This window comes from Chondrus crispus, genomic scaffold (assembly GCF_000350225.1).
Source record: "Chondrus crispus Stackhouse genomic scaffold, scaffold_97, whole genome shotgun sequence".
NCBI lineage: Eukaryota > Rhodophyta > Florideophyceae > Gigartinales > Gigartinaceae > Chondrus > Chondrus crispus.
Window position 1 is genome coordinate 251,395 of NW_005178874.1, and position 22,082 is coordinate 273,476.

At 50.8% G+C, this 22,082-nt stretch overlaps 2 protein-coding genes; one reads left to right on the forward strand and one right to left on the reverse strand.

Annotated features, from left to right (window-relative positions):
* Window positions 1–542: 542 nt before the first annotated feature.
* CHC_T00008232001 (hypothetical protein) lies at window positions 543–1,433 on the reverse strand. The gene has a single exon (XM_005712337.1). The coding sequence runs from the start codon at window positions 1,431–1,433 to the stop codon at window positions 543–545; it is 891 nt and encodes a 296-aa protein (XP_005712394.1).
* Window positions 1,434–1,928: 495 nt separating this feature from the next.
* On the forward strand, window positions 1,929–3,230 carry CHC_T00010097001 (peroxiredoxin, PRX1). XM_005712338.1 is given in 4 exon segments: window positions 1,929–2,066; window positions 2,067–2,171; window positions 2,262–2,906; window positions 2,907–3,230. 2 exon segments carry the CDS (start codon window positions 2,067–2,069, stop codon window positions 2,904–2,906), a joined length of 750 nt encoding a protein of 249 aa, XP_005712395.1. The 5' UTR covers window positions 1,929–2,066; the 3' UTR covers window positions 2,907–3,230.
* The last annotated feature ends 18,852 nt before the right edge of the window (window positions 3,231–22,082 follow it).

Here is a 22,082-nt window from a genome sequence, read left to right on the forward strand (position 1 = left end):
AAGTGAGTGAGGTTGTCAATAATATTTCGCCCGAGTCTCTCACGCGTTATGTCTATCGAAAATGTAGTATCTTTTCTACTCCCGAGTACGATCTATAGCGCGATGGAACGCAGTCCTTCAAGAGGCTTGTAGATATCCCCCCTCTGCGATCATGGCATTGGACAACAGCAGCAGCGAGGAGAGTGAGGGAAAGACTTCAGAAGCGAACAAATTTTTCTTATCGCCCAATGGCACTGAAGCGTTCCGCAGGCTCTGGTTTCAGACGAAGTGTTAAAGATTGGTACAATCAAAACGTTTCTCTACGCAAAGAACCTGCCAGGCTTGCAATGGCATTTGATTCCCTTCTTGCCACGGTGTGCTTGCGAAAACAGATATGGACAACTTGAAGGGGTCACGGATTTTTTTGATTTTCCAACTACAGCGAACAAGTCTCTCTGGCTACATGCAAAGCAACTCCTGTTCCAAGAGTCGCAGACTGAATCAGAGTAAGTCTAGTTAGTCTTTAATCATCCAGAAAACGCTACAACTCCAACCTGCAGAACTCATGACGAGTCCGCATCTGGCTGTTCTACAGCAGAGGCCAGTCCATGAACGCCTTGATACGAGCTCACTTTCGGTGGCGTATAATGCTTGAGGTCGAGTCCTGGCAAGCGGAAAACCGTGGCTCCCAGCGGATAGCACGTCGGCGCGCGGTCAGACCCGCACGGGATAGAAACATCTCCCTGTGGACATGTGCTAGTAGCCACTAATAGGTCCATGTGTGCGAAAAACTCCAAATAGTCTCCCTTGACAACTGGGCTCGGCTTTGCGAAGTACTGCCCCGTCGATCTCATGAATCCCGTGCACATGAAGACGTTGAACACATCGTGCACGTCATGCTCTGTGAGTCCGAACGGAAGCACGGCGCGGACGAGATTGCTATGGCAGCAGTGATTCGCGTTTGCGCCCGTCATGGCGGCGTTCGTGTACGGATCGCAGCGGCTGCCGATGACGTCGTGAACGCCGGCGTTATCCTCGTCGATACCATACTGCACTGAGTCGGACACGATGGTAGCAAGCGGGCGTAGATACGGCATGCCAGACCAGAGACTATCGCCGACAGAAAGATGGGAAGAGTGAATGAGACGCGTCTTGGATGTATACAAGCGCTCCCGGGGGTTGTGCGTGTTCCAGATATTGACATCTGCGACCTGGGGCCCGTGGGAGACTTCGAGGCGGCAGAACGCCCCCGCAGGCACGTGCCAGGCGCGGCCGTCCCTCGCTGGAATGGTGATTTTCCGAAGCGTTTCCCTTGCGGACAAGGGGAGTAAATTGAACGAGGTCAAGAGAGAATCGGGAACGGCGGCGAGCGTGGAGGCGGGGACGTCGTAGCAGGGGACAGGGGCGTGAAGCTTGAAGGTTCGGCCGTTGCGGCCGACGTGTTTGGCGCCCATGACGATGAGGTGCGGGTTAGGGAGGACGGGGAGTGGACGAGATAATTAATGGACGAGGGTAGAAAAGCTCAAGATCGTGCCGTGGGAGGGATTTGAATGTTGCCACTATGGCAACGAAAAAGACATACCGAAGTGGGGTTGGAAGGCATTCAAGGAACAAGAGCAAGAAGGTTGCACCTCAAAAGGGTGCACGTCAACAGTGTATGTGCCTGAAGGCGATGCATTGGAGGCCGATGGCATCGGCCTCTCTTGTTTGTGCCGGTGGCGAAAGAGATCGAGATCAGGGCGGAATGTGAATTTGCGTGAGTGCTTCAATTTTGCGTTGTACAGTATACGGTGTATACTCTACAACGCAAAATTGAAGCACTATACACCTGTCCAAGTCGGCAAGGCTGCATCTAGTTTACAACCTTGCGCAACAGCCGTCATCCCTATGTTACCCCGCTGCCCATCGTGTTCTTTGCAACGCACTCTGCCGTGCCTTCTCTCGCTTCGCCGCTCTGACTTTGTTTAAGTGTGCCACCCTTGTAAACTCGTGGTCCCTCCTCCCCTGGCTCCATCCTTCTCTTGCCTAAAACACCTTTGCTCACTCTTTCGCTATTGCCAGTCACTCATACCACCGAATTTGTCACTATGGCCGCAGCTCCAGTTCCTTCTGGTACCGAGGCATACAGCAAGTTGTACTTCCCCAGCACCGACGGGCTTCTTCGTCTGGGAGATGTGGTTCCCAATTTTGAGGTGAGTGCCTCCTTCACCCGCCCCTCCCCCGAGCGAAACGGATTACACTGCAGAAAAAACTAACCCCTCTACTCTCCCCCGCGATGATAGGCAAACACCACACATGGCAAGATAGTGTTTCACGACTGGCTTGACGGGAAGTGGGCGATCCTGTTCAGCCACCCCGACGACTTCACTCCCGTGTGCACGACTGAGATCGGGCGCATGGCTCTAAAGTACGACTCATTCAAAGCCAAAGGGGTGAAGGTAGTGGCGCTGAGCTGCAACGACATTTCGTCGCACAACGTGTGGCTCAAGGACGTAGTGGCGCATTGCGACAACAAGATCGGGATCGACTTTCCCATGATCGCGGACCCGACGCGCGAGATCGCCATCAAGTTTGGGATGCTGGACCCCACGAACAAGGATACTGGGTCCATGCCGCTGACGGCGCGCTCCGTGTTCATCATCGGGCCGGACAAAAAGCTCAAGCTCTCCATCAACTACCCGGCGTCGGTCGGCAGGAACATGGACGAGATTGAGCGCGTGGTGGACGCGCTGATGCTGTCTTGGGAGAAGTCGATCGCCACGCCCGCCAACTGGCCGCACAACCATAAGGACCAGGGCATGGAGGGTTGGGTATTCTTGCTGCCTACAGTGACAAAGGACGACGCGGACAAGCACTTCCCCAAGCACAAGGAGCTGGACATGCCGTCTGGGAAGCCGTACATGCGACTCACCCCGAGTGGGCAGTAGAGGTGTTAACTAGTATTGCAGTAGTTGGGACAAGAGAAATAAGGTAAATGCGTGTGGGTGTGAGATAAGGCGGGTCTTTGCAGTTGTTTTGACGTGAGGCGCAGTTGATGTCAACTTGCTGTCGACAGCAAGAAAGCGCCTATACCCTCTGTCCGAATTTAGAAGTCTACGTCCCGACGTTGACTGTCTGTCTGAATGTAGTAAATTTATCATCAGTCTTAAAGGAGGCCCTCCAAACATGCACCCCTTGCGCCAATTTGCGAATCACGGCTCGCTGACACAATACATTACATTAAAGGGGGGTCGCGATATAGTGCCATCTTTGTTAGTGCCAGCTCCGATATAGTGCTACCCTTCGGCGGGTGGCACGAATTTTGGGCAAAAAAACGAAGGGTCCCCCCTGTATTGGACATGAAGATATTCGTAGTTTATTGGTTCTAGTCGGTCACGAGACATCGGCTAAGAGGGGACACACAAAGGCTACTCAAACCATTAAACCGAACTGGAAAACATAAAGAAAACATAAAGAAAACATAAAGAAAACATAAAGAAAACATAAAGAGAAAAAGACATGGTGAGAAAGGAAACTACCAAGAGGGCGGCGCAGCCGGGGCTGGGCGGGCAAGAGAAATAGACATGGCCAGGAGAGGGGGGCTGGCAAGAGGTTCACGATGGCGCCATAAGTACCACGGAGCAGCGAGGCTGCGAGATGAGGTACGCTCGGTTGGCTGATAGTAATTACAGCCACTCGCTATTCTCCGGGGAGTTTCACCCCTACACGCTAGCGTGTACAGAGACGCGTAATTTTTTGAAAATTGCGAACATATACATCCAAAGTTTGGATGTTTGGATTCCAAAACATGGTTGTCCACGCTGTCTTAATAGGAGACCCTCCTTTAAGACAGCATGGTCAGTCAGACTTGCGAGCACGAGGGAGTGACGCCTCGTCCCGAGACAATTCTTTGTTTGTACAGTGCGTCCGGGACATTATGTTGAAGCAAGGACAGGGAGCTCCTGCTCCCTCCCCTGGTCCCGATGACGAGCTCCACGGTGTTCCCCCTGTCCCCGTATACACACTCCCGACTCGGGAGCGTGTATACGGGGACACTCGAGAGTCCCGAGTGTAACAGACCAATAGAGTGAGGCTTTTTCCTCGTGTCAACTATGTGTGGCCTGGTGGAGGGACCCAAGTAATTAGAAAAATCAATTCCTGCTTGTAATTAGAGGGGGCTCCGGGTTTTGCGGCGGCGATCCATAAGACGGGCGACAACTCTGGAGAGAGTTGGAAGGAGAGTCGGGGGGGGGGGGGGGAAAAAAAAAAAAAAAGACAGACAGACACACCACCAGAAGTAAACACTGACATCAAGCCCTCTTCCCCCATACGACCCCAACACTATGGTAACAATACTGTAGGCATGTTGGCCCTCTCAGAGGAAGAGACGTGAAAGGCGCGGATGTACAGTAGTGTACCAGGATACTGTAAAGTTACCCTTGGTACTTGTGAGATATTTTTAGGCAAAAATTGCATTTTACTGTAGAGGGAGATTTTATTCTGTAGTCCGAGATTATATTTGAATTTTAGAGAGGCGCACGCGGACGGCCCGGCGGAATCCGGGCCGGATGCGTGGACGCTTCTGGAAGGAATTTCGTAGAAATAAAAGAGAGAGGGTGACGGGCGCTGGGGGGAAGGGGGGAGGACACTCGGCCAACCCTCACCACGAACGGCACGCTCCCCAGAACCGCCTCCCCCATTTCACCGACAACATGGTACTCTTGTGGAGGGCCAACGCAGAGACAAGTGCGGGCCCTAACCCTGTTACCTACGATGGGTCGAACGGGTCAGATGTTTCCAAGTTTCTGTTCGTATACGAGAACATCATTATGCGCGGCAAGCCTGACGAGGAGAAGGCAGGAGCTATTCTATGCCACCTTGAGGGTGCCGCGTTCGACTATTACTATGAAACGTATAGTCATAATGGGAGTCTGACCGAGGCCGCCAGTAACTGGGACGGTGTGAAGAGCGCCCTGTCTGACCGTTTTACGGAGGCACCGAGGCCAGAAGAAAACATCCAGAAGGCTATGAGTTGCCGACTGGATGGTAAGAACTTGCTTACTTCGATGGATGAAATGGACAAGCTCTACAGAAGGGCTGGTTTCAACGACGAGGCAAAGTACGGCTTGCTTCGCAATGCCGTAATGGCACATTTGGATGTTGCTCAGTTCGCGATCTATCGTTCTCCGACGACGTATGAAGAACTGATGAAGACCGTGAAGGACTTTGCTGCAGGCCGTGACGCCTTCAAGGCGGCGAAAACTGCTGCGCAGTCCGTTGAACCTGTGACGCCTAAGCGCGTACTGGTGCGTTCTGATGTGGATCCTCGACAGGAAAAACTGGAGAACAAGGTTGACGCCATCACCAACCAGCTGGCAGAACTATCACTGATGATGAAGAAACGACAGACGCCAGGGGACAGTGATACGAGTTGGACATGTTCCTATTGCAAGGAACTAGGGCATTCAGCGACTCGTTGTCGTTCCAACCCACACCGTGATACTCGTTGCCCAACGTGTGGGAAGATTGGACACACGACGGAGACTTGCTGGTCCCGCTTTGCTAGAAAGAATGTGGCTCATGCACGTCCTCAAGGTAACGCTGGCGCAGGAAGCGCTTATGGCCCCAAAGCAGGCAGTTCTGCCAACGACGCCGCTGACAAGGCCACCAGAGACTCGAAGCAAGTCACGGTCATAACTGAGACCACCAAGGGAGAATTGGTGGCAGCTACGAAACGCAACGCCGAAGGAGAGGCCTTGCCGAAGCAGTCGAAGAACCGTGAAGAAGTTTCGATCCCGAGGCTGCTGAATCCCACTCCAGTAGCTCCTAGGGGAACTATCCCCTGTAATGAGCTGCTGAGAGTGCCGAGAGTGAAGCCTGCAAGCCAGAAGAAGAAGAATGTTTCAAAGAAGGCGGCACTCCAAGAGCACGTCGGCAAGTACAACGTCGTGTCAGAGCTGGCGAATGCGCCGTCTGGTCTAACATTTGGACAACTTGTCCGTGGAGACGCTGAAGGAGCAAGGAAGGAAATGAAGCGCCTTCTATCCAGGAGATTAGGGGCGTTCTCGCGGGTTTGCGGGCCACACGGATGTCTTCCCGACGCGTTTTCGGGTAGTTACTGTTCAAGTTTATGGAACTGATGCTCAAGCAGTACTGGATTCGGGTGCGGTGCCGAACATCATGTCGCCGCACCTCATGAAGAGACTTTCTCTGACGCCAGAGAGTACGAAGAAACACATCACTGTGGCAGATGGGAAGAGCTCCCCTTGTGTTAGATCACTGCGCCAGGTCCCCGTCTCGTTTGGGGGACTGGTGAGCATGATGGACTTCCTTGTTGTTACGGGAACACCATACGACGTCATCATGGGGATGCCGACGTTGAAGGAGTTCCAAACGTGCATTGATTTGGGGCAACAGCATGTCCAAGTGACTGTGGGTGCTGAGACGATTCGACTAAGTCTTGAGATGGATGAAAACCATAAGAAGCCGGGATCCACTACCGACAGTGAGGACTTCACCTCAGACTCGGGGGCCGTGCCGGCTGACTCGACTGACACGGATGAAGACTTCGTCCTTTCGCTGCGTGAAAGGGTGCCGTTTGAACCAGACCTTGCCTGGGCGGGAGCAGTCACTGAGGACGAAGATCCTCATGCTGGACTTCCGGACCTAGCTGGGGAAGGCTCAGAGTACGAGCCGGCGGATGAGAAAGAGAAGAGAGATGAGAAGGAGAAACTTCTCATGTCTAAGCTGAGCCATATCAGCAGAGAGAACGCCGACCGCATAATATGTTCTATCAAGAGTATGGGAATAGCTGCATGGTCTTTGGACGACCTCAGGCCGGCAGATGTCCCTGTGTCACATTCTTTTGAGTTAAATGACGACAGACCCATTTCGCACGCCGTTCGGAGGCTCCCTCCGAGACACAACGCGGTAGTGCGCGAGGAGATCGAGAAGATGCAGAAGGCAGGGATCATTACCCCCTCTGTAGCACGTTGGTCGTTTCCGGTCGTCATCGCAACGAAGAAGGACGGGAAACCTCGCTTCTGTGTTGACTACCGCGCGCTTAACCGGGTGATGAAGGCCGACAAGTGGCCGTTGCCCAAAATGGAAGAGATATTCGACGACCTTGAAGGAAGCAAAGTGTTCACTACCCTGGACTTTTTCTCGGGTTATTGGCAAGTGCGGATGGCTTCATGGTGAAAAGAACAGACGACGTTTGTCTGTCGGTACGGGACCTTTCAATTTGAAGTGATGCCATTCGGGCTCATGAACGCTTCTTCAACATTTCAAAGGATGATGGATGGCGTATTCAGAGACCTGCCATTCGTCCGAGTGTACCTTGATGACGTGGTCATCTTTTCGAAGTCCTTGGACGTCCATGTTGACCACTTAATTGAAGTGTTCGAGCTGATTGCTCGCAGTGGATTGAAGTTGAAGCTTGCGAAGTGTTCCTTCGCGCAATCACAGACCAGACTATTGGGGCACGTCATCGGAAAGAAGGGGATTGAGGTGGATCCAGAGAAGACATCGATCATTTTGGGACACCCCCGAGCCGTGCACCAAGACGGAGTTACGAAGCTTCCTTGGGCTAGCGGGGTATTACCGCCGATTCATCCCTAAGTTCGCAGAAGTCTCTGCATCGTTGCACGCTGCTACTTCTACCAAAGTCGAATTTGAATTTACGGAAGAGATGCGGACTGCCTTCCAGGAGTTGAAGAAGAGGGTGACGTCTCCTCCGCTGTTGGCGCTCCCGAAGTTTGACGAACCCTTCGTGGTCGAGACAGATGCATCCAACATGGCAGTGGGAGCAGTTCTGGCTCAGAAGAAGGAAGACAAGAAGGTTCACCCGATACAATACGCCAGCAGGACGATGACGGAGACTGAGAAGAAGTACCCCACCTGTGAGAGAGAAGCGTTAGCGGTGATCTTCGCGCTAAAGAAATTTCGGGTGTATTTGCTCTCAACGCAAAAGTTCAAGTTGATTACGGATCACCAAGCGCTTCAGTATGCGTTCAAAAAGAAGGACATCCACGGTAGACTTGCCCGTTGGATGGATTTCCTGGCGGAGCACGAATTCGAGATATTGTACCGCCCCGGCTCAAAGAATTGTGCCGCTGACTTTCTCTTGCGTCTACGAAAAGACGATGGCAGGCGCGAGGAGGATGAAGGGACCTGGTATGTGCTGCCGCTTTTGCGAAAGGAGATATACTGGAAGACATGGAACCTCATGTGCGGGACACGTACCGTTATCTCGAAGGAGAAGAGATGGTTGAGCAAGATGCTGCGCAGAGGCGCAGAATCAAGAAGAACTCCAGGCGGTTCCTCGCCTGGAACGGAAGGCTGTTTCGCAGGATGAAGAATGGGATCAGAACAATCCCTTCTCGGGGGACTCGACTGCAGATATTGCGGTCGCTGCATGACGACATTGGCCACTGGGACGCTACGGCTACGAAGCAGTTCGTCCTTGACAGGTACTGGTGGCCGGGAGTTCATGGTGATATCTACGCCTACGTTCGTGGATGCGAAGGCTGCCAAAAGGCTGCGCCCATCCCGACGTACAAAAGCACGGCGGTGATACCAGTCTCTCAGCTCTTTGAGACATTCTCGATAGACTTTGCGGGACCCCTTCCCAAGGCGAAGAATGGAAAACGTTACATTCTGATAGCGGTCGAACATCTGACTGGTTGGCCCCTGGCTTGGGCAACCGAGACCGCTACGTCTGCGGAAGTTGTCAAGGTCGTGGAGAAGGAGATCATCCATTCGTTTAGTCCCCCTCGGACCATAGTCTCAGATAACGCAACATGTTTCAGCGCGACAGCGTTGAAGAACTTCATGGTACAAATGGGGATTTCATGGAAACCGGTCCTCGCCTATGCTCCTATGTCCAACGGAAAAGCGGAGCGTATGGTCGGGACCATCAAGCGTTCAATTCGGAAGACTCTGTTGGGACAGGGCGCCGCTAGCCACAAGTGGGAATCAGCGCTGAAGCAGATCCTGTACGGATACCGCCGACGCCGGCTGTCGGACGGGTTCTCCCCGTTTGAGCTGATGTATGGAGTAAAGCCGCCCGCGCAACCCCAGACCGAACTGAATCAAATCCGGTGGGGCGGCGTTGAGGCGCGCAACTTGGAACTGTTAGCGACGCTCGCGCTCCGATCGACGAGGGCGGCTAAACAGTTGGAAAAGAGGAGCAAGAGAATGACAGTTGTGTCGCCACGCCAGTTCGACGTACACGATCAAGTTCTGGTCGCCCGAGGAACAGCCCTAGGAGGGTTACAGAAGTGGCCCCTAGAGGAGTCGAAGTACTACGGCCCATGCCGGGTAGTACGAGCCAAGCACCCGCGGTACACACTCGTGTCGCCGGGATTGCGCTACAGTCGACGGGATATACATGCAAGACGTTTAATCCCTTTTATTCAGAAACCCGCACATCTGATGTAGGTGTGATGCATTTTAATATTTCGCATGTACTAGATTGAAGGCGGTTGAGATTGATTTCGTTTCTTATGCATGAACTATCAGTGTTTGCTGCTTGAAGAACCCCTACGCACGGCAATTACCTTGCCATGGGAGGATTTGGGGCCACGATTTCCTCGGCGAACCTTTTTGGATTTCCTCTCCCGGCCGGGACTCTGATTGGCGTCGCTACGCTGCCGGGTTGTTCGGCGCAAGAGACGCACATCATCGAAGTACTGGAACTTTGTCGGATCGGCGGCGGGACAGCACAAGCGAAGAGAAGTGGCCTTGAGCTGCATGGCAAAACGTTCTGCGCAATCGTAGATCAGCGCCGGTTCCGTCCGTGCGTCAATGCAGACGGCGTGTTGGAGATGATTAACGTCGGTGATGCGAAGATCGTAGACACCCGCTGGCTCCCGCGGCAGACGAAGTAACCAGCTAACAGCAGAGCTGCGCTACAGAGGGAGTCTGGAGCTGGATCTCCCTTGGATGAAAGCCCCCGGCGGTGGGGCCACATGATCAAGAGAAACTGTTCCGTGGTGATCTGCTCTGATTACCCTCTGAATGTGCTTAAAGTGGTGCACGCTCGGGGAATAGTCCATCTGACGCTCGAACGCGGCGACTCGGGCCGCTTCCGCCACCCATAGGCGGTCAGCAGCACCGCGACCAACGACAAGGAACATAGCGTTGCAGACCGCAGACCGGATGCACAAGACGGTATTGTCTTGGAACGCTACGGTCCGGGACGTGCAAAGGTACCGGGAAGCGAGTGGGGAGACGTCGCGTGACATAGAAAAGTTCACTCGCTTCCTCTTCCCTCTATTCTGGCTACACCAATTGTCGATAGCCAGAATAGCGTCCATACGCGTTGAGCACTCCTTACCGAAGGAAGAGTTGAAGCCCCGGCGGGCAGTGCCGTTCGCAGAGGGCACGCGATCGAAGGTCATTGTGTAGAGAAGTATCATGTACTTCTCTGGACTCCCCTCTCCGACGGCGTAGTAGCAACCCTTGACCTCGCCGTTACCGCCATCAGAGCACCAGACAAATTCGACGACCCACTCTGGGTCGTCGCAGCAGGTGTACTCCGTCCCGTCTCTGTGGCTCTCGGTGAGCCCCAGCCGTTAGCAGCGGTCGGAGGTGAACCATGCCTTGCAAGCGAGGCGGGCCGATACGAAGGCCAACACATGGGCCCCGAAGAGAAGCCGGGCCCCGGCGGCAGATACGGCCGCTACGACGGACGCCCGGTTGCCCACTTCCTTATATTTGATTCGGAAAGAACCATCTCCTACTTGGTACCGAAGCGCGGAGACGTCGGAACGTCCCGCGTGCTCCCAAAGGTCAGGGAGATGTTCGGCATTACTTGGGTCTTCGAAGTCGATGAAGGGGCAATTCAAGCCATGAGACGCCCTTTCGGTGACGTCCTGGCCGTTCTCTCGCCACACGCCCGCTGAACGGCGGGCGGCCGTAGTGGCGATAGCGCGGCGTGGTACCTTCCCGCCGGTGGAAGCTCTCGCCGTCTGCTTGGTTCGAGCCATAGTGCGCACAGAGAGTACCGCCCGAAGGACCACAGAGCTCCCGTGCGCGGCTCGAGACGCTGTGCGTTTCCGAGAAGTCCCAAAACGGGAACGACTAGAAACGGAGCCTCAGGCGACGCGCAGAGCACGCGGCCTGAGTCTCAGACGACGATTGACGTCAGGGAACACAGTCCCGGGCGACGTGGAGACCACGCGGCCCGAGACTGACGCAAAGCTTACGTTGAGCAACCAGAATTCGGGCGACGCAGATGAAGCGCGGCTTGAAATTGACTGTTAGAAGTCCGACGGCGACAGAGACGCGAAGAGGCAGGGAGAGTGCAGTTCAGTGGCAAGGTGGAAAGACGGTGGCCGGGGGGGGGGCCAGAGCGGTCACGCAAGGAAGTGGGGCCAGTATATTTACGTGCAACGGCAGACCCGTGGTCTGCCCTGACGAGGGGGTCATGTGAGACATTTTTAGGGAAAAATTGCATTTTACTATAGAGGGAGATTTTATTCTGTAGTCCGAGATTTTATTTGAATTTTAGAGAGGCGCACGCGGACGGCCCGGCGGAATCCGGGCCGGATGCGTGGACGCTTCTGGAAGGAATTTCGTAGAAATAAAAGAGAGAGGGTGACGGGCGCTGGGGGGAAGGGGGGAGGACACTCGGCCAACCCTCACCGCGAACGGCACGCTCCCCAGAACCGCCTCCCCCATTTCACCGACAACAGTACTGTACACGTGTACGTAAGGGTCAGAGGGGGATCTCCCCCTATGACGCGGCTAATGACGCGGACGCGGCTAAAGTTGCCGCATCGCCAACTCTTTTTTCGGAACCGCCTCCGCCCAACTCTTTTTTCCGAACCGCCTAAAATCGTTGGAAAGCTCATGACCTCCCATACCTGAACATGGAGTGAAAGAGGTGCCTGTTTTGCAGAGAAAGCGGCGGCGCGCGGTTTTGTGTTTTTGACAAAAAAACTATCTCCTATTTCACGAAACAGGGGTATGAGGCCGTTCCGAAAAAAGAGTTGGCGGTGCCAGCACCCGAGCACCCTGGCATTTGGCATGACTGGATTGGTTGAATGGGAGGAAAGCATTTCCAATATGTTTTTATAACCAATCCATTCATGCCAAATGTTAGGGTCCTCAGGTGCTGGCACCACCCGCTCTTCGTTCGGAAAGAGGGCCGTTTCAGGGCCGTTCCGAATGAGGCGGTTAGGGTCCTTCGATCGTTTCGCAATGAGCTCTGAGAGCCTTTTTTTTTTGGAGCTCCATTCACAATAACACGTGTCTTCTATGTACACGTGTCTCTTGACGAAAACATCACCAAGAACAACAGCCGACCTGCCTTCTTCCCAGCACCGCATGCAAAACACTTCAACGCGTGCCATGCAAACACCGCAACAAACGCAACCTGCTTGCCTCATTCAAAATTCACTTCCTGCATATGCCGAACACATCATTGTGTGCCCGGCCTGTTCCAACACGTCTCACTCACCATTGTCATGCATCGTGCTCCTTGCCCAACCCTTTTTAACTACTTCGCCTGCACCCACCCTCACTTTTCTTCGCACAAACATTTCTACAGGGTGTGTGGCCCCTATTCTTTTTGAAACACAAGCATGCAATATGGAAACGTCGACTACCTCATATAATCCTTCATCCTTTTCATTATGGCACCCTACTCGTGTTGTCGACCACTTCGTATAATCCTTTTCATTATGGCACCCTACTCGTGTTGTCGACCACTTCGTATAATCCTTTTCATTATCGCACCCTACTCGTGCTGTCGACCACCTCGCATAATGTTTTTCATTATCCCTCCTTACTCGTGCTGTCGACTTACATTCCGACTCACACTCCACTCCTTGTTTCCTCTGAATCAGACCAGAAACCATTCGCACTCATGCCGACAACAGCACTTACACTATTTCTCACTCCATGCCTTTACTTTACTTTGGCAATCTCGAGTCCTCGCGCATTATTGATACAGTATATGAAACATTCAAATACGGTGCCCACTCTTTCATCCCCACATCATAACCCTCCCTTTCCTTTTCCTAAATAAATATAAAAGCATCGTAGCGAGCGCGGGCATTCTACTGCTGGCAGTGTCCTGCATTGTCTGTAAGGAGGAGGCTTTTATTTAGCAATGGAGTGATATCAATACAAAAAGTGGGCTCCACTTCTTTTTTCACTGAACTGCTACCTTACAAATTTGCCTTGTTTATGCTTTCAGTCAGGGCATGAAGATCTGGCTCACTAGACACACAATGCATTGTGAAAGAAGAAAGATGTTCTTGTCAACGCTGCCCTGTCAAACTGGTGGGGGAATTGCCTTACAGGTAGAGACAAATTTCTACGGCACACGTTCAATTGTTTCATTTGAGGCAGCCTTTGGCTGTTACGAACGATTTACGCATTGCTCATTGGAATCTACCTACACACTGTACTAAGTCACCATGCACTAACAGCAATACTAGCATTGCTGGACCACGTACAATACACCTGACTTGTCCATGGTCACAAGTCGTCAGTTGTCAAGAACAGTTCCTAGAAAAAGCCTGACCATGGATGGATTCGCATAGAGTATGCGCCGGCTATGCCACGCACACCCTGATTCACAGAATCATAACTTCAAAACATGCGCATCTTTATATTGTATGAAAGATATTTCTGTCCGGAGGAGGATTAAGGTATGGTCAATATGAATCACTTGTGTCGGGAAACAGGCGTCTTCCCTCTTTGATTGAAGGGGATCTCCAATGCGAGGGAACGACGGTATATGTCGTAAGATACTGAACATAACTCGGCACGCTTCAACTTTCACAGTCGCATCACGCCTAAACTTTTTGTAAGTTCGCCGGTAACGCTCCCTGCACCGGGTCTCTATATTTGTGCAGGTGCGATGCTAGTTCGGAAGGGCCACTGTTTTTCGATGCATCCATCCTTAGCGTGCAGATCTATGGAGCTGAAATGAAGCGCAAGATACCTTCACCCTCGCATGGAACAAGCCATGCCTCCTTGTGTGCCCTCCTTCTTTAAATTACTAAACGTTACAAATTAAAATACTTGAATCAAAACTGTCATGTGATTACGCGTGTGACATTTCCGGCAGGTCGCACATAGCCGATACACGCCTGGCGTTCACGGAGACCGAAACCCTGCACGTGGTCAAACTCGAAGACCCTTGTGCTAGCACCTCATGTCGCCCTCTGCTCCACCCGACCTTCCGACACGAAAACTCGCCCGCATAAGGAAGAACGTTGGGCGCGAGGACATTAAAATGCATCGGATGTTGCGGTATACTTGTAATATGTCGGCAGCGACATCTCTCTTCCCGCGACGTGTTGCAAGTGCCGCATCGACTTTGCGTTTCTTTACAAATAGTGGCATGGACAAGCGCATTCAGTAAAACGGCGGAGGAAATGGTGTCGCCTGCGACGGCTCGACGGAATGGCTCCGCGCGAAACTTTAAAGTGACGAGTGTGCGACCTTGTACAAATGAGTTGCTCATAAATGTCGCAGTGATGCGATCCTTGTGAGAGAGGCGTGAGACAGAGAGAATGCTGGTGGAGACGTTGTCAAAGACAAATTTAGAGCATACAACGAATTGGCGCCGGTTTGATTTGGTGACAAGTTGGAGGCGGAGACCGACAGTGAGATGTTCGTTGGAGAAGAGCGGGAGAAGCGCGATATGATGTTGCGATGGGGGGAAGGTGGATTCTGAGGGAAAATTAAGATCCATAAGAGGGGCGCATGCTTTCTGTAGACCGGTGACGACGTCGTTGATGGGAAGCGGGTCGGAGACGAAGAGGAAGTTTGCGACCCACGCGTAGCGGTTTGGGAAAGAAAATGCTTCGCGAAGAAGGGCGAGGAGGGAATCGTACGGGGAAGCTGACGAGGAAGCTATAGAAGATATCATGGGAGGATACAGAAAGAGGGAAATTTGTAACTGAAAAAGACGAGGTTGGATCGGGTTGATATACTGAATAGAGTTGACCGGGGCATTGCCCTTTTGGGTTGGTCCCAGGTTTCCACGAAGATTCGAAATCATGTAACTAGCGTTGAAACAGATCACCGTCTAGAAAATTCTTATGCCATCATGTTCTTCCTCATGCAGTTTTGCCCAACAAGAATGTCAAACTGCAGACGTGGGGAAAGCTTTAAAAGGTGGGGACTGATATTGCAGTGGCACTTTCACAGCCTAGAAGTATTGAAAATTATTTCATTTATGTTACTCAAAATTTTACCATGTCGCGCCTTGTGATTGGACAGTCGCCCGAGAAGAGAAAGGTAAACATGGTACTGAGAACACCGCTGGTGCGTTCTGAAATGAGAGCACAAACAAATCAACAGTGCGCTGTAGCTACAAAAGGCATGTGCTGTATCGCTCTGGCACAGCGCAGCTTCCTCGTATGCTCCAGCGTTGTTTCCTAATCGAACTAATCGATCGTCAGGAAGAGCATCCGCATGGACTCACGTATGGAACGTATCTCCAGCTTAAGACGCGGACACTTTAGTGAGAGTTGAGACCATTTAAGTAGAGACGATGCCGGAGAAAAGATTAGTGACTAATAAAGATCCTCCTCCCCGGAAATCTCCATCTGCATGTACCCAGTTGCCGTACTGTACCGTTCTGTTATGGGAATGCGTCTTTCCGTCTTTATAGCTTTCCTCACTGGTTGTTTCTTCCCACAATATGGCGCATTTGCAGTGTCCTCGTATGATCATTTTTTGAAGACCCCTGTTGTCATCGACGTGTTAATGCTCTCACCAATGTTGACAAAAAGAATTTGCGCTTTCTTTTGCAGGCCGGGCCAAAGAAGGATCCAATTTGAATGAGTTATGATATGCCAGTACACAGCTCAGCTCCGAATTATCAAGTCACGTGACCAGCTAAGAAACGCTCGCTTCTGTTGTGACTTCTCCTGGGCGCTGGACTGAATCGATTACTGCGTAGGCCTCCCCCTCCTCGCTCAGTGACCATGCGTCACCCCTCGCCCAGTTGAGAAATTAGAGGAAGCATGGAATGGAGTTACAGTATCATGCGGGCCAGAGACGCCTAGCCTGTTCAATCTGAGTGGGGTACGGTATACTTTACTGCAACGGAAAAAAACGTTAATCCACCTCAGCAACCTCGTTTCCGGCCAACCGTCTCACCCCAGCTATTTCAACGCGCCTGTATCGTACAGCACAGTATGTACTGAAGGGTACCGTAGATCAGTCAACTAATTTTTGCAGTAATATTTACATTTTCTGGGCGTTTACATCGCTCTGCATCTCGGTTGGATACGGCCAACCAAGGATCGTAAGATGTCCCGCAGTCCGTTCCCTTCTAGAAACTCAATTGATACTATTTTCGCTCACCAAGACTTTATCCTCCATCACAAAAAAAACACACTTGCTCGATACGGCTTGCACAATTGAGGATTTTCCCCAAAATGTTTGCGACGAATACTGCTTTGCCTGTGGCCGGTCTGTCGAAGAGGACCATAGGTGCAAACGTGTGAAAAAAGGCCAAATGAAAACCGCCATGTTCCTGTTGCCGTTGCCGTTGAATTTTTTGAACCCAACCGCTTGATTCATTCAACTGAGTTACACGAGACTTTTCATAAAGAGCATCATTACTACTGCGGTGCTGTCAATTCCAAAATTGTTAGACATCCTGCATATCTGCCCAGCACCTCTCCATTTTGACAGCAAAGCGCGAGTTATGGCAGACTGTAATATGACGACTTTTGCAACTTGAACAGTACTGTACAGGGGGGGGTCGCGATATCCTGAGACGAGAAGTGGTGTAGCTGGGGTTCTGTCTACCCTGTATTCTTTATTGGGTTGAGCGCGTTCTGCTTATATACTGTTTAGGTTGCGTGTAGCTCTACTACGGGAAAAGGGTGTTGATAGAGTTCCCATTCGGTCAATCAACTGTTCCGACGGCCACGAGGTATACGCATTTCCCATGACAATCAGGAGCAGTATGTTGCCAACCTCCTAAGGCTTGTCGCCTTCCCTTTGTCCCATTTGTAGTGAGAGCATTATTATACCAAAGCAATCATTGTTGTACTGTATACTTGCAAGAGCATTACTGCCCGCAACACTCCTCCTTAATGCGATTGTTACTCACATTCTTGTATCTGTAGCTTTTGTCGAAGATACAGCGTACGAGGGGCGGACAGACCCTTCGTGAGTGCATCTGCAATCATCTCACTAGTAGGACAGTAGCACATATTAATACTGCCGTCCATTATTGCCTCTCTCACGAAGTGAAACCTTATGTGGACATGTTTGGCCATTTTCTCTCCTGATGCCCATTTGATTGCCCCTGTATTGTCTTCATAAAGGACAGTAGGAAAATCCGAGAGCAGGCTTAGTTCCTTGAGAATCATCCTGAGCCATTTTGTCGCTTTGACACATTCGGATATCGAGATGAATTCGGCCTCCGTTGAGGACAGGGCAACTCCTCCCTGTTTCTTGCTCTTCCAAACAACAGGTGTGCCATTCACTGTCACTACGATTCCACTAGTTGACTTCCTGTCTGATACATCACCCGCCCAATCAGCGTCTGCGCATGACTCGACAATAGGGGGAAGCGCGTCTTTTCTCCACTTGAAATGCAGCCCAAGCGAGGCCGTCCCGTTTGAATATCGCATTATACGTTTCACCCGATCCAATCTGCCTGGTTCGGGTCTTCACACTTACGGGCAAGTATCCCGACGGCAGCCGAAATATCCGGTCTAGTTCGAGTTGATATATATAAGAGAGCACCAATTGCTTCTCTGTAGCGACCTATGCTAGGATCGCATTTCATCCTTTGTCCTTGGTGCTTGTTTCTCTCAGGCGAAAGCGGAGTGCTGACAGGTTTACAATCAGCCATTCCGAAGACCTCCAGAACTTTTTTTATGTAGTACTCTTGACGTAGAGATACACCTTTGGAAGTATAAACAAACTCCACACCGAGGAAGGATTTTGCAACCCCGAGATCAGTCATTCGAAACTCATTCATCAGCATTTGTTTGACGGTAAGAACTGCTCCCTCAGTAATTCCGACAAGGAGGACGTCGTCAACATAGACGAGGACGTACACTGTGCTTCCTTCGATGTCAATAAAATAGAAACGCTCTTCAGATTTAAGCTGCACAAATTTGAGGCGGTGCATTACTGCGTTCCATGTTTTGCACCATATCTTCGGAGCACGCTTAAAGCCATACATAGCTTTTTGCATCTTTAGAGCCTGACCCCTTTTTACGCCTAGCTCAAGTCCCTCTGGTGGATTAAGGTACAAGTTATCCTCTTCATCCAGCTTGCCATTAAGGAACGCAGACTTGACATCAAGTTGATGTATAAACGCCCCGTGTTGGCTCATAATTGCAAGGACGAGACGAACTGTAGAGAAATCCACGACAGGAGCATACACGTTATCCACGTGTCCCTCTTGAAATCCTTTCGCCACAAGTCTTACCTTGTAGCGGTCCACGGACCCATCTGCCTTGAGTTTCAAGACAAAAACCAACTTCGAGTCAATTGCCCTAGCACTGAGCGGTAGTTGTACAACTTTCCAGGTATCATTTCTCTCTAAACACAGAATCTCCTCCTCAACAGCAGCAATCCATTTGGAGCGGTTCTTGCTAAGAAGAGCTTCGGCGAGACTGGTTGGTGTTTTCTCATAATTTTTATATGCGAAAACAACCAGTGCGTTGAACTCACTACCTAGCCTCTCAGGCGGGTTGCAAACTCTTGTGGGATATCTCCTACCGTCGCCCTCAACCTCAGTATCGACAGCATTGGGATAGTAAGTCAGGTTCTGTTCTGTAGGGGTTTCGACTGCGGAGATTATCTCTTCTGCATTATTTCCTATAGTCGGCAAGTGAGAAGCCTGAAGCTCGTTTGCCTCTTCCATATGACAATCTTCCAAATCATACTCGTGGGCTCCCATATTATTAATCCAGTCGTACAGTAGTCCACTCTTCATCGCTGTCTGTTCCCATTCCCTTCCCGGGAAGACAGATTCGTTAATTTTGACATGCCGCACGTGAAAAATGTTCCCACTCTTGATATCCCAAACTCTGTAGTTTCGATGCGGAAGACTCCGTAGTAAGATTCCTCTTCTAGATTTCGCATCAAGTTTCTTCCTTTTAGACACAAAGCACCATATCTGTAGCAACTTGTGGGGAAAAACAGAAAGAGAAGGTACCTCGCACAGACGGATAGACGCTCCCGTTGTCCGATGCCTTTATTTCCCTGGAGGCTACACAGCGCTCCGGGATTTATAGACCTCCATTACGAGGGACCCGCGCTACGAGCACACGCCTGAAAGGTCGTGCAGCGCTTAACATGAGCAATTAGGCATGAAGACGAAGAATTACATAGTTCCAATTTTCCCTTAGGTCATGACGGGCACTGCAATTAACTCTTCCAATTGTTATCCCGTACAAAGGTTGGATGCTATCAGCAAAAGACAGTAACACCTTCTGTGGCCTCTGTACAGTCGTAAGCGGTGTACGACTGTGCACAACTGTGTAACATCTAATTAATGCTCACGCACAAATTATGGTCCGAAGGGTCATCGATATCCATATCGATATGTACAGAAACGTGTACCACTTCCTTGAGTTGAATCTTCCAGGCGAATTATTACAGTTCCCCATGAATTGATGTTCACAAGTAAGAAATAATTCATATCGTTTGATCTTTCGCCGCTGTCTTGAGTTCTTCCTTTCCGGGCGATATCAGAAAATCACGGAGAAGGTCGGGTACATCTTGTTTGAGTTGTAACAACGGTTCCCAGGTCTGATCTACCTCATCAGGTAACCCGGCCCATTGAACGAGAATATCGATCCCATTTGCGCCTCTTCGGATGTCTACCAATGTTTCAACGTTCTGATAAGTGGTCTCAGAATGGGTTGCGTATTCGAGAAGTGCAGGACTGATTTTCCGATCTTCTCGGTCAGCACGGTACCACATGAGTCTGCGAGCATGAACAGTTTCCTTCTTGCGTTCAAGAAGATCTTCTACGTCGTATACCCACGGACTCAGGATCTTAACAATCCTTCGTGGACCTCTCCATACAAACCCCAGCTTATGTCCTTTTCTTTGCGCTCGACGGACCAGAACCATGTCACCCAAGTGGAAATTAGCTGGTACGACATTGGTCTTTGCGTTGTGTTTGAGTATTTGACGAGCTCTCGTTGCGTCAGTACGTTGCTTTACGTCCTTGTGCATGTTTGACAAGGATATCTGCAGTTTGTCAATGTTGAGTATTTGGCGCAGTTTTATCTCGTCATCTGACACAGCACTCTTGTATGTGACAACGGGCAGCGCACGCATGAGAGGGCGACAGGGCTTAATTCCAGTGAAGACTTCTAGTGGTGTTCTGTAGACCCCAGCACAGCGTGTCCCAAGTCTTTTTAGAGGTGAGTGATTGAGAATAGCTTGTACGCAGTCTACGACAGCCGGCCAATCTTGCGGGGCAAGATGCCACTCTGAAAGCAATGCCTTACATGACCGCAGTACCTCGCGGCATACTCGCTCTACCGTACCATTTGCCCATGGGCTGTAGGCAGTAGTGAAGTGACGTCGGACCTTATACTTGCGGAACATCTCCTCGTTCAGCTCATTCAGAAAGTGCGATCCCTGATCGCTAACCAACCAGTCCATAGTACTGAAAGATGCAATCCACTTGGAAAGGGCTAGCGCAGTGACTTCTGCGTTAGCAGCATCAGCAGGATGCAGCCAAACAAAAGACGAAATGTCATCCCTGATTATCAGTATATACTTCATACCCTCAAAACCAGCACCCATGTATAAAAAATCCATGTGCACTACTTCATTGGGTTTTGAGCCATGAAGTGCGGTACCTAGCGGCCTAGGAACGCTTTCTCCGCTACGCGTTACAATACAATGGATGCAGGATTGAACAAACTCCTCGATATCATTCGACATTTCCTTCCAGTAGAAGTTCTCTCTGATGATGCTCTCCGTCGCCTTTTTTCCGGGGTGTCCTCCCAGACTACAGTGTGAAATTACCAAGACCTTCATGTGCAGCCTTAGATCAAGTCTCGGAATCCAAATGCAACCTCTTCTCTTCCAGAGCTTTTCTTCATCATTCCAGGCAATCCCTTCATCTGCAGGCGCAGGGCAATGTTTGTTCTGTGATTTTCGAAAGACTTCCATCGAAGGCCAAATGTATTCCTCTGTGGCAGGCGAGTCAACTATCCCTTCAATTCTCGAAAGTTTTGCCAATTTGCGGAGTGAACGCTTCTCCGATCGGTAGCCTTTCAGCCACCGAGTGAGAACGTCCGCGAATACATTCTTCTCCCCATCCACATGCTCAATTACATATGTGAATCTCGACAGATACAGCGCCCAGCGCTGTGCTTTACACACAATGTGACGCCCTAAAGCTGGCTCGAGAGCCACTGGGGCAAATATGAATAGGAGGTTCCGGTGATCAGTGAACACGTGGGTGGGCTGATCGTCATAGAAAAGATAGTCAAGTTTCTTGAACACTTGGTAAATAGCGAAAGCCTCTTGCTCGAATGTGCTCCAATTTATTTCTGCCTTTTTGAACTGTGCCCCAAGGAATGCTAAAGGTTCATGCATCTGTTCTTCCACCGGTTTTTGTAACTCTCCAGGATCCGTCTGTGTTACCACCGCCGACCAGAATTGGTTTGAGGCGTCAGTATAGACACAAATCTTCTTGCCCTTCTTTGGGAAGGAAATCAGAACAGCATTTCTAATTGTGTCTTGTAGACTTCTGAAGGCTTGTTCCTGTTTGTTCCCCCAGGACAGAGTTTGAAGTGCAATGTTTTGAATCGATCGCTTCGTTCGCCGTCCAGTACGTGTGTAAGCTTCTTCGAGGACTTCTGTTAGCGGAACGGATCGTTCAGCAAATTGGGGTATGGAGTTTGACATCCACCTGAGACAGTGCACAAACTGGCACAGTTCCCCCGCGGTATGTGGCATATCAAGTTCCTGCAAGGCTGAAACTCTTGTTGGATCCATCTTGACACCACTTTTCGATATGATCCTGCCACACCATCTGACTGCTTTTGTGAAGAACACACTCTTCTTTGCCGAAAGAAACAGTCCATACTTTCGACAAGTTAAAAAAAACTGCAACAGGAGTTGCAGTAGATGATCTTCTCCCCGGGAAT